Source organism: Tachypleus tridentatus, chromosome 4 (assembly GCF_004210375.1).
Source record: "Tachypleus tridentatus isolate NWPU-2018 chromosome 4, ASM421037v1, whole genome shotgun sequence".
NCBI lineage: Eukaryota > Metazoa > Arthropoda > Merostomata > Xiphosura > Limulidae > Tachypleus > Tachypleus tridentatus.
The window spans coordinates 22,621,081-22,632,365 of record NC_134828.1 but is presented as its reverse complement, the minus strand read 5'-3'; the positions used below and the strand labels follow the sequence as shown (position 1 = coordinate 22,632,365).

Below are 11,285 nucleotides of genomic sequence, written 5' to 3'. Positions count from 1 at the left end.
GACAATGGGGCGTGTACAAGGGAAGGAAATGCAAGATGCACCCCAATATATCTCTGCTTGTAGACTCGATCATTTGGGGGAGTGTAACTCCGTTTATTTTTATGCATGTGATGTATGTGCACGTGCTCATGTGGTTTATACATATAATGTCTGTATTTAAATTCTCCCTACCTCCTTCTCAAATATCGATCAAATTAAAATATTTCGGCATGGCCCTGTTAACATGATACTTTTAACAGATGAAACTAGAATATTTTCATACGTTTTTGTGATATAATTCTTTAATTCTATGACTTTATTTTACGACCAAGCAGGACGACAAATAGTCTTATCGCTTATTCAAACCCACGTGTCTATATAGACACGTGGGTTTGAACATCACGAGTACAATAAAATAATAGTTTCTTCCACAGAATTAACCCTAGCCTCATACAATGACAAGAAAGAAGGCAAAGCTTTATTGTCTAGAGCTATTATTACTGCTGGTTGACGCCCGGCATGGCCAGGTGTGTAGGACATTCGACTCGTAATCTCAGGATCGCGGGGTCGAATCCCCTTCGTACCACAATATGCTCATCCTTTTAGCCGTGGGGGCGATATATAAAGTTAAGATCAATCCTACCATTCATTAGTAAAAGAGTACTATGAGAGTTGGCGGTGGGCGATGATGACTAGTTGCCTTCCCTCTAATCTTACACTAATAAATTAGGTACGGCTTGAGCTAACAGCTCTCGTATAGCTTTGCGCGAATTAAAAACAAACAAACAAATCTTCTGCTGTTTATAGATAGGTTAAAGGCGCAGATAGCCTAGTTGCTTTGCACCATAAAACACTAAACCAACCAACCAACTAAGACAGTTTAAAAGTTGTTGTTTTTATGTGTTAAATAATCATACAAATCTCTATAAGGTGAGATGTCGCTGTTAAGGTAATTCAAAATTGCTACAAGACTCCATTTCATTTCTCACATAGTTGTCTGTATATTCGCAGTAAAGATGATTATTTGAAAATTTTGAAGTAATGAACAAACAACAACAGTTGTTTAATGCGTGCTAGTCGTATGAAGGATGAAATAAGCACACATGTAAAATGAACAGAAATAGTTTAGGTTTTATTTTTGTCAAATAACTTTTTGTTTCGCAAAACTAACTTTTGCCTTGAACGTAATATATGCCAGTGAACAGTGCAGACAACAACAGTAAAACAATTTCATATGATTGTACTTTCTAATTCTTTGTATAAGAAGCGGAACTTCAAGGTTGTTTTAGTCTTGGCTGTAAAATGTATCACCAAAATATGTTACATTAGTTACCAACCGCGTTGATGGAACTCGGCATAAGTTAGAGGAAAATCCCTTTTCTTCACTTTCTAAAATTTTGAAGTAAAATACATGATACAACAAGTGTGTGAACTCATTTCTTTACGAATGTAACTATGACTAATTTAAAATACAAAATATAAATTGCTCACAGACTAAGGTCACAATCTAGTTTCTCACCTATATCCCAGAATGAAACAATATTAGCTACTTAAATTAACTGAGTCTTGATTAAGGTATTAGTTTGTGATTGTGATAATATTAACAGTCTTATAATTTTATTTTCACTGGAATTTTCATTAAGCAATGTGAAGCAACTGACGTTTGTTTGTTTGTTTTTGAATTTCGCACAAAGCTACTCGAGGGCTATCTGTGCTAGCCGTCCCTAATTTAGCAGTGTAAGACTAGAGGGAAGGCAGCTAGTTATCACCACCCACCGCCAACTCTTGGGCTACTCTTTTACCAACGAATAGTGAGATTGACCGTCACATTATAACGCCCCCACGGCTGAAAGGGCGAGCATGTTTGGCGTGAAGGGGATGCGAACCCGCAACCCTCAAATTACGAGTCGCACGCCTTAACACGCTTGGCCATGCAGGCCTTTGACGTTTGTACAATTTTCTTTGGCTCAGTTTTTCTTTGTTGTTTTGCAAGTAACTATAAAAAAATCTGAAGTGACTTTTTACAAGCAACGACACCCAATAGTACTTTCAAACAACAACAAAAAAGAAGGCTTATGGAATATGATAATTTAACAAGTACAGCAGTACCTTTAGAATCAACACGATGTGATGTCACAAATCTTCTCAGAATTTAGTTGTTTTTTTGTACCTGAAGGTCTGATGTTTGGAGCGCTTATCTAAATTCACAGTTAAAAAAAAAAAGATTTTTAAATAATTATCTATCAACCCAAAAGTTTCTAGACAAATATTTAGTCTCTGAGAGTAGTCTATATATGTGTGTAGATACTGTAGAATTAATTCAGTAACTAATATTCAACTAAATCATTCACTTTTTAAACAAAATTTGCTAAAAGCTATCAACTAACAGTGTATTAAAATAAAGTAACCACACCCACAACAAGAACTTTATAAAAACTCTCTTTTTCTTCTTCTTATGGAACAACTGCCAGATGTCATCTAGGATTTTTAAGTTATTCATACGGGTATTTTAATGAGACAGTCGCCATTTAAACAACGATTATTTTTGTAACCCGTTATCTAGTGAAAAACGTTTTTAACACTTACTTTAAATTCGTTTTTGTGCTATATTTCTACATTTATATTATTACTTGCACTTGTGCGACCAAATGAAGCTATTTTTATGTTTTGGTGCAAGTGTCGTTGAAGCGACTACACTCTTATACCACATTTTCATGTGTCTAAGTATTTGTACAAAATGTTTGTAATAGCGATTTTTTTTGCCGTTTTAATTTTTTTTAGTTAGATGAGAAAGATGAATAAAGACACGAGTTTTCCTTTATGTTTGCTTTAGCAAATGATAAATTCAGAAACATTTTCTGCCATTGTAATTATGAACACGCGAAAACTGTTCTACTGACTTTTTCAGAGAAAGACTACAGTTTATTTAACCACTAAATGCTAGTCTGTTAGCGAGAACTTAACAAAATAAGATATTTCCTTAAACCTGATTGTGACAGTAGGCCTTCTAAAACTTCATTGCTTTTTGCGTCTATGTGTTTATACGAATGTATTTTTGATTTGTTTGTAATTTTTGTTTTTTCCTGTATTGAAAACAATTCCAATCAGGTGATGAATATAGAATAATATGATCAGTTTTACAAACAATAAATTCATGAACTATGACAACGAAGGTTGAATTTATTTCTGTGCAATTTTAAAAGTAGATGAAAGGTCCTGGGCACGATAAACCTTCAGTGTAGCTTCCTGGAAGTCTTTATAATTGATATAAACAGAATATTTCCTTAATTTATAAATGGTCGAGAGAGGGCGTTTTTATCACCACGTTAGGAAGGTTCTTTTATACTTCGTCCAAAATATCAGTTATATACGTATAGTTTAATTTGTATTTAAATTATTTTACAATGTCACTTTTTGCCAACGAAAATTCATCGGACTCTGATGACGAACTTAAAATTAACAGTAATTATGCTGCTAGATATAACAACTGGAGACAGAAGGAGGAATTCCAGAAATGTAACGATTGAATGTTTTATTTTTTTTATGTCAATTACTTTATAATTTACAATGTATTTAATGTTAATTTACTGTATTAAATATACGTGTGAAGATAAACTTAGGTTGAACCTATTACGTGATCTCCGAATTGTTGACATAATAAATAACAATATCTAGTAATAATATTTAGAGATAAGAGATCTTTTTGTGGAGTCGTAAGGCACGGAACTTAAGTTACAAGATTTAAAAGCCAAACGGACGAAAAATAATTTACCCTGTTAATATTATTGTTGTTATGTTAGTGTTATCGAATTAAGTATCAGTATCACCACACAGCTATGTCTGATGCCATTGCCAGTAGATTGGTAATATCATTCTTTTTGGAAGAGGCCTGTATATCTTGTCTTGTTTGACCGTCTACATGCAGAGTACTTTTTATATTTCAAATGTTGTAAAGAAAGGTCACAAACTAGCTGTAAAAAAAAAAGGATGCAATCTCATTCAAAATATTATACTAAGATGTACTGCAACAGCTTTACTAAAGAAGCTCAATCTGTCTGTGAATGACATTACACATTGACAACAAGGGACCAGTTGGACTTCAACTTTCAAGTTATGACACATCTAAACTATCATTTCCATTTACAAGAACATCAACCAGATCTCTTCTAACCCTTCTTTCAAGAGAAGACAGTTTTGAAGATCTTAATCTCTACTCATACGACAAACCCTCTATCCTTGGCACCATTCTAGTAACCCTCTTTTAAGCCCTTCCCAACAATTTAACACTCCAAATGTAACCTAACCAATGATCTATATAATGAAATTATACCTTCCTTAGATTTGGATTCAGTATTTCTCTAGATACAACTAAAAATCTAATTTGTCTTGCCATTAACAACAGCACACTGCTTGGATGGCTTTAAAGACTGATTAGCTGGTACATTGATATATCTTTCTTTCTTAATGCTGGTAAGGTTATTTCCATCCAAATTATAATTCAAGTTATGATAATACTCAAGTAAGGGGATTCAGTGATTTTTAAATTATGAAGATAAAATGTAGTCCCAATAAAGCCTGTCAGTTTCAAACTTGTACACATGGATTTGTATTATATATATAAATGAAAATTGTTAACAATCAGTTATTAAACATGAAGTATATGTGCCTATAAAAATATAGAGATGTTAAAATCATTTGTTGTAAATTTCAAATACAGTGACTGACAGATATGTACTAGTAGTAACCTCCATCTGTTCTATTTCATGGCATGATGTAATTGATATATCATTGGTACTAGTTTTATCAAAGACCATTTAGCTGTAGTCATACACAAAATATTACATATATTGACAGGACAACATATTGTCTGTTTACATCTAATAATATAGTGTAAAGCAATTTGTTACCAGGCCAATATGGTAAAATATGGTTTTAAAATTTGCTCAACTCGCTAACTGGTCAAAATCCTTTTGGAAATCGGCAACATTCTCTTCACAGCTAACAACACCCAAGACCTTGATATTTATTGACCATTCCTTAATCTGTATTATTGATTTAAATCAGAAACAGCAAACACTAAGACTGAGCTCTGAGGTATCCTACTTGTGACATGACTATACAAAAAAAAAAATTCTAAGCTTCGTTAAATGATTTTGCATCTTTTAACAGATTTTCTAGAACTTTTCCTGTGACTGATGTAGGACTAATGGGTCTGCAATTACTGGGACAATTTTTATCACTTTCCTTGAAAAGAGGAGTGACGTTAGCTAACTTCCAATCCTTTGGTACCTACCCACTATTCAAGGACTAACAAAAAAAATAGTACCAAGTGGCTCATATATTCAATTCTGGACTTCCTTCAAAATCTTTGGGGAAATATTATTTGGCCCAGAAGCCTTATTGTTTTTTAAACATTTCAGTTTTTGTCATAACAAGCTCGGAATTGATGAAGTCATGTTGTTTGATCTGTTTCCATCTATCTGCTGTTAAAGATGTGGAACACTGCTTAAGTCTTCATTAGTATAAACTGAATAAAAAGCATAATTTAATAACTTGGTCACTTCATAATCATCAGGTACAAGTCTTCCTTTATCCCTCAAGGATCTCATCTTAACATTTTATTTACTCAAGGAAATCCTTACTTTTAACTTTTACATTTTCAGCCAACCTTTTTCCCATACATCCTTGATGGTATCCTAATTTTCACCAACTTCCTAAGTCTTCCATCATAACATTAAACTTGTGATACTTTTTCTTTAATTTTATCTGTTATACCCATCGTGAGCCAACCTGACAGAAGCGGGAAACACGAAGAATTAAACGTAAAATTACAATGACAGCTGTAAATATAATTTTATGAAGTTTTGATCAGTATGAAATAAATAAAATAAGGCTATCCTCTGGTCAGTATAAACCTTGAGCATGAATGAGAATACTTATCGTGTGCACGTGTACACGCCCAACACTTGGGTACTGTGTAAATATCATGACACAGTTGTCTTACTACAATCAGGTTAAAATGAAAACATGAACATGACTGCCCAAGACTGCTGTTCAGTTAAAAATGTTAGTTATTGGTTATTTGTTTTCTTAAAATACTATGTAACATTGGCATAGTTTGGCCTTTTTTTTTTTTTCCCCAATGTCAAAACTTTCTGAGAAATAAGGCACCAAAAATTAGTTGAATAAAGATGCAACTTGCAAACTAAATGTTAATTGTAGTCTTTGGAAATAAATAAGATATAAAAACATGACAATCTATGTAAAAATGTACATTATTATCTTCATAATTGGTTCATTTTTTTTTAGGGTTTATTTTAGTTTTAAGGTAAACAATAAAGCCTTGTTTTATCCATATTAAATAAGTTGTAACCCTAATTTCAAATAAATTTCTGTCACCAAAATGTTCTATATTTAACTGTGTTTCAGTTGCTCCCATTATATCCAAGTTCTCCATTCATAACAGTTCTCAAAGGTCATCTATTTTGTTTCTTATACTTTTAGCATTACAGTAGTAACAATTAAGCCTATCCTTAGAACTAATTGTATACTTATTTCCTGTGGTAAACTTTTCTTTACATCTTACTATTTTTTCATTAAGTTTATCCTGGATCTCATTGTTGTATAGTCCTAGGTTAAATCTTCCCTTATGACTGAGTTAATAACCCTTGCAAACAAGCTAGACCATACAAGTTTGTATTTCAGAATGGCTGTTATGGGTATTAACACTTTTATTGATAAGGAGAGAACAATGTTTCAACTTTCCTAGGTCATCTTCAGGTTAAGAATTCAGACCAGAGTAATTTAAAATGTTCTACATCATACTTGTTCATTTTGATTGGTAAAAGGTCATTTAGGTTTGCATTTAAGCTCTTCAAACTTTATATAGAATGAACAATAGTTTATTTTGTTTACCACTGATAAAGGTTATTTGGGTTTGCATTTAAATTCTTTAAAACGTTATACAGAATGAATGATAGTTTATTGTGTTTACAACTGATTATTCTACACCAAAATGTTACTATTTTCTGCTCTATGATACTAGTGAGTTCTGATTTTTCTGTTTCTTCCTAAACCATACTGTATAACTGGTAACAAGTAATACATTTAAAAAAAAAAATTCTTGTGAAGAATTTCAGTTATTTAAGTTTTCATAACCTCATGTTTCACAACCATACAGAAGAACTGGAAGAACAAATTTATGAAACAAATCACACTGAATATCTCTAGGTAAATGTAGTTTTTTTGGTTTAAAATATTGAAAGAGCCTTTCATGCCTGATTAACTTACTTGTCAATAATACTTTTAAAACTACCATTATAACTAAATGTAATATTTAAATATGCATACAAACCAACTGCTTTAAATGGGGTCATCCAAAAACACAAATGTGTGTTTTTTTTTATTTTGCCCTGAGAAAATATAACAGTTTTGCTAATGTTAACGGTAAGTTTCAAGTATTTACAATAACTGAATACAGTGTGTAAACCATTTTGTACTTCACTTAGAGTCTCAGCCATGACAACTGTGTCATCAGTCGCGTATATAATGTTGAATAAATTTCTATAATTTCATCATTGAGGTTATTTTTGTCTTTTGACAATACATTTAATTCATTTCAGTTATTGCTAACATAAGATTCAAAGTCACATGAGTAAATTGCAAATGGTTTAGTACACACACACGTGATGAATTTTACCCTTCTCTCACATTAATATCACACTTAAATAAACTGACCTTTTACCATTGAGAAAAATGCATGTTTTTGCATTTTCACAAACACACACACACACACACACACACACACACAGTTATACTTATATAATTTTAATTATCTTACCACTTATACCATAGCTTACAAACTTTTTATCCACAGTAAAAATCTGTTCACTAGATGAAAATCTCGTTAGTAAAACTTGAAGGCAAAATACATTCTTTATTTCTTACTCAAATAAATGGTAAAAACAGAATTAGGTACAGGAATATAATTTATTTCAGAAAATCCTTGTCTAAAGCCTGCTTGTTAATCACCTATATCCTCTAAACAATTCGTAGTTCTTTGGTTAAAGGTTACTATATGAAAAGTTTGCTCGGGAAGCTGAGTAGTTATATCTCTATAACTTCATTGCCTTGGTCCTTTTCCTGACCTCTTATTTTTTTTTTTATATAAAGAATCACAATCAAATCAATACACCAGTATGTTGGTATTAAACCAGTATCGAGAACTGGTGTGTATTTAAGCATTTCTTTAGAAACTTGTGTTCTCTCGTCTTCATAATGTAGTACAACAAAATTAGATCCTTTTATTTCTCAGAATAGCCTTGTAAACTTAATACCCATATCAGCTCTCCTGAGATACAATGAACTCCTCTTGCATTAGAAGGCTGTTGAAGATTTACCCATTGAGGTTACTCTCATGCTACTTTGAATTCTTCATGAGGAGTTATTTTTGAGAGGGATTTAAAGAACATTCCCAAGTTGGAGATCCTCTTTAGTTTCTCCAGCCAAGGCATTTCTGAGGTGTGCCATATCTCCTCTCAGAAGGATGGAATAATGCTATCTACAAATGTACTAATTTTGACATTTAAATCACCATGCCCACCTACCATCATCAAGGTAGGTTATCTGAATTGTTAGATTTTTTCAATGTCAACAGTTCAGTCACTCAGTGATGTCATATTGTGGTTCCTTGATGTGTGCTCAGTGCAGTGGCAAGGACCGTGTTGCCTATGAGTGTGAAATGGATCCTTGTGTTAATTGTAGTGGCTCTCACAACTCTTACTTTTATTCTTGCCCTAGGTGGGTTGAGGAAAAAGAGGTACAGCATTTAAAGATGGTTCACAACATTTCTTACTGCAAGGCTTCAAAGTCACTGTCCACCACTCTATCTTGAATGTATACTGTCTCATTTTGTTCCAGGGCTACAGTGGGAGTGAAGACAGATTTCTCTGTGCCTCCTATAGAATCGTTTTCAAACAGTGTGATGAATTTTTTGCTCTTTCGAGAGAGTTGACAAGTGAACACCTATTTCTGTTCCCACCATTCTTTCGAATGGCTCCCTAGATCCACTTCTTTTGGTTCTGGCTTTTCCTCAGGTCCGTCTTCTTCTTCATCCATGAGATGTCGAGTGATTATTCGTTCTAGACATCAGCCACTGGACTCTACATCTACTGACGGAGATCTGCCTACTTGATTTGGGGCAGAATCTATGGAGGTCAAAAGACTTCTTTCTAATAAAGAAAAAGTACATGATCATAAACTGAAAGGTTCTATACCTAAATAAAAGTTGCCACAATGATACAGTGGAACTGTTGAGCCCTTCGTTTGAATATAGATGACATTAAGGATTTGATTAATTCTCGTTTGTCTCTCCTTTCAGAAAGTATTTCTGAAACCTGCTAATGCAGTCACCTTTTGGCAGTTTTCTTTGTACAGAAATAATGGATGAGTACATGAAGGAGTGGCACTACTGGCCGATTAGCATGTGTCAGTCCTGTCTTTGGCACCTGATACAAATTTGGAGGCTGTAACCATGCATCTTTTTTTTGGGTCATACCACCACTGTTTGTTCTCTTTATCTGTCTCCTGAGGAGACCTATGATCAGTCAGACCTTGATGCTCTCATTGAACAGTTACTGTCTTTCTTTTCAATTCTGGAGAATTTTAATGAACATAGTCCCCTCTGAGGTGGTGCTGATATTGATGGGAGGGGTTGTTCTGTAGAGTGTATGTTTTCAGATGACAATCTTTCTCTCTCCAATACTGATTATTATATTTATTTTCATGCACCTAGTTAGTCTTGCTGCTATTGATCTTTCTATCTGCTCCCCTTCACTTTTCTCTCATTTCTCTTAGGGGTTTGACAGTGACCCATGAAGCTGGGATCATTTTTCTGTCATTTTGAGAGAGACTGGCTACGGTCAATCCCAGCTGACTTGCATGCCTTGGTGGAAGCTGGATCAGTCCAACTGGTCCTCTTTCACTTCTTTCTCATAACTTGATCTCATTGTCATTTGTAAGCTATCAATGCATGACTGTGTAGCAGCAGTGACTGACTGTATTACTCAGGCAGCAATTCAATGCATTCTTAAAACGTTTATGTTTTCCACAGCATCCTTGTCTGTGGTGGAATCCTGCCTGTCACATAGCATGGAAGGCTCAAACACAGGTGTGAAATGCCTTTCTTGGGTATCCCACACTTTTAAACTGCACTGCTTTTCAGCGAGTCCATGCATATGCTTGGTAGGTAAGACGTCAAAGTCAGAAGGAATCTTGGATTAAGTTCACAACTTGCATCTCTTCAATCACCAGTTCCAAAGTTATATGGTACAAGATTCTGAAGCTTGGTGGACAGTACACTTCTGCCCCCATTTTGATCTTGCTCTCTGATAGCCAGGAAGTTGCTGATGCCTGGAGCACCACCTATACTTTTGGTAAAAGCTTCTCCTGTGTACATAGCACTTCTGCTTTATACCTCACCTTTTTAGACATCAAGACTGGCAGAGCAATTGCCTCTTCCTTTTGGGCTGGTCATCTATATGACTATAATTGTCCCTTCACACTGATGGAACTCAAGCCTGCTCTTCATCAATCTGGCAGTACACTGATGGTGTTCTCTACAAGATGCTGTGCCATCTCTCTTCTGCCTCTTTTGCTGTTTGTCTGGTTGTTTTAAACCAAATCTGGCAGGAGAATGCTTTTCCTGATGCTTGGTGCCAGGCTATTGCCTTCTTTTTTTTCATGAGCTTGGAAAGGGCCCCAAGATTATTTTAAACTACTGTCCAGTTGGTTTGACAAGCTGTCTCTGTAAGATCTTAGGAGCTTAGGCTCTGCATGGGAGCTTTCAACATTTCTCCAGTCAGTCGTTTGTACATTGAGTCTCATGCTGTTTGCATCTGTCTTTACTGTGTACTTCAAAACTTTGATCCTTAGCACAGCATCCCACCTGGGGTTGTGTTTTCCAGAAAGTCTGCCATTGTTCCTTTTAGCCTTCATATCCAGGTGAAGCTGGCTGTATTGGGTCTGTTTTTAAATGACGTTGCTGTCTCCACTGGTCAACTCACCTCTACATGACTTATTATCATCCATCCCCACCTGTGATCTTTCCTTGAGTCATCTGTGGAAGGTCAGTACTCTTGATTGGAAATACTGAACATCTTTTGAAACATCTTTCCATTTCCATTTATACCAATGGTTTGAGATCAGGTGACTTTGTGGGCTCTGCCTTAGTATGTTGTGGTTCAGTGGTTGCACATAGGATCCCGTCAACACAGAAACTGTATGCAATACATCAGTTGTACAATTTA

General features: G+C 34.6%; 1 protein-coding gene across 3 annotated transcripts in view; it reads left to right on the top strand.

Moving 5' to 3' along the window:
- The first annotated feature begins 3,271 nt into the window (after positions 1–3,271).
- The window catches only part of LOC143248654 (protein KRI1 homolog), a 41,715-nt gene continuing 33,701 nt past the window's right edge, over positions 3,272–11,285 (top strand). For 2 of the 3 annotated variants that reach the window (XM_076497184.1, XM_076497182.1), the window contains exon 1: positions 3,273–3,495. In XM_076497184.1, coding sequence (XP_076353299.1) covers positions 3,384–3,495 — 112 coding nt within the window. In that variant the 5' untranslated portion in view covers positions 3,273–3,383. Of the gene's footprint in view, positions 3,496–11,285 lie in introns of all 3 variants that reach the window. The other variant, XM_076497183.1, reaches the window with a different exon arrangement.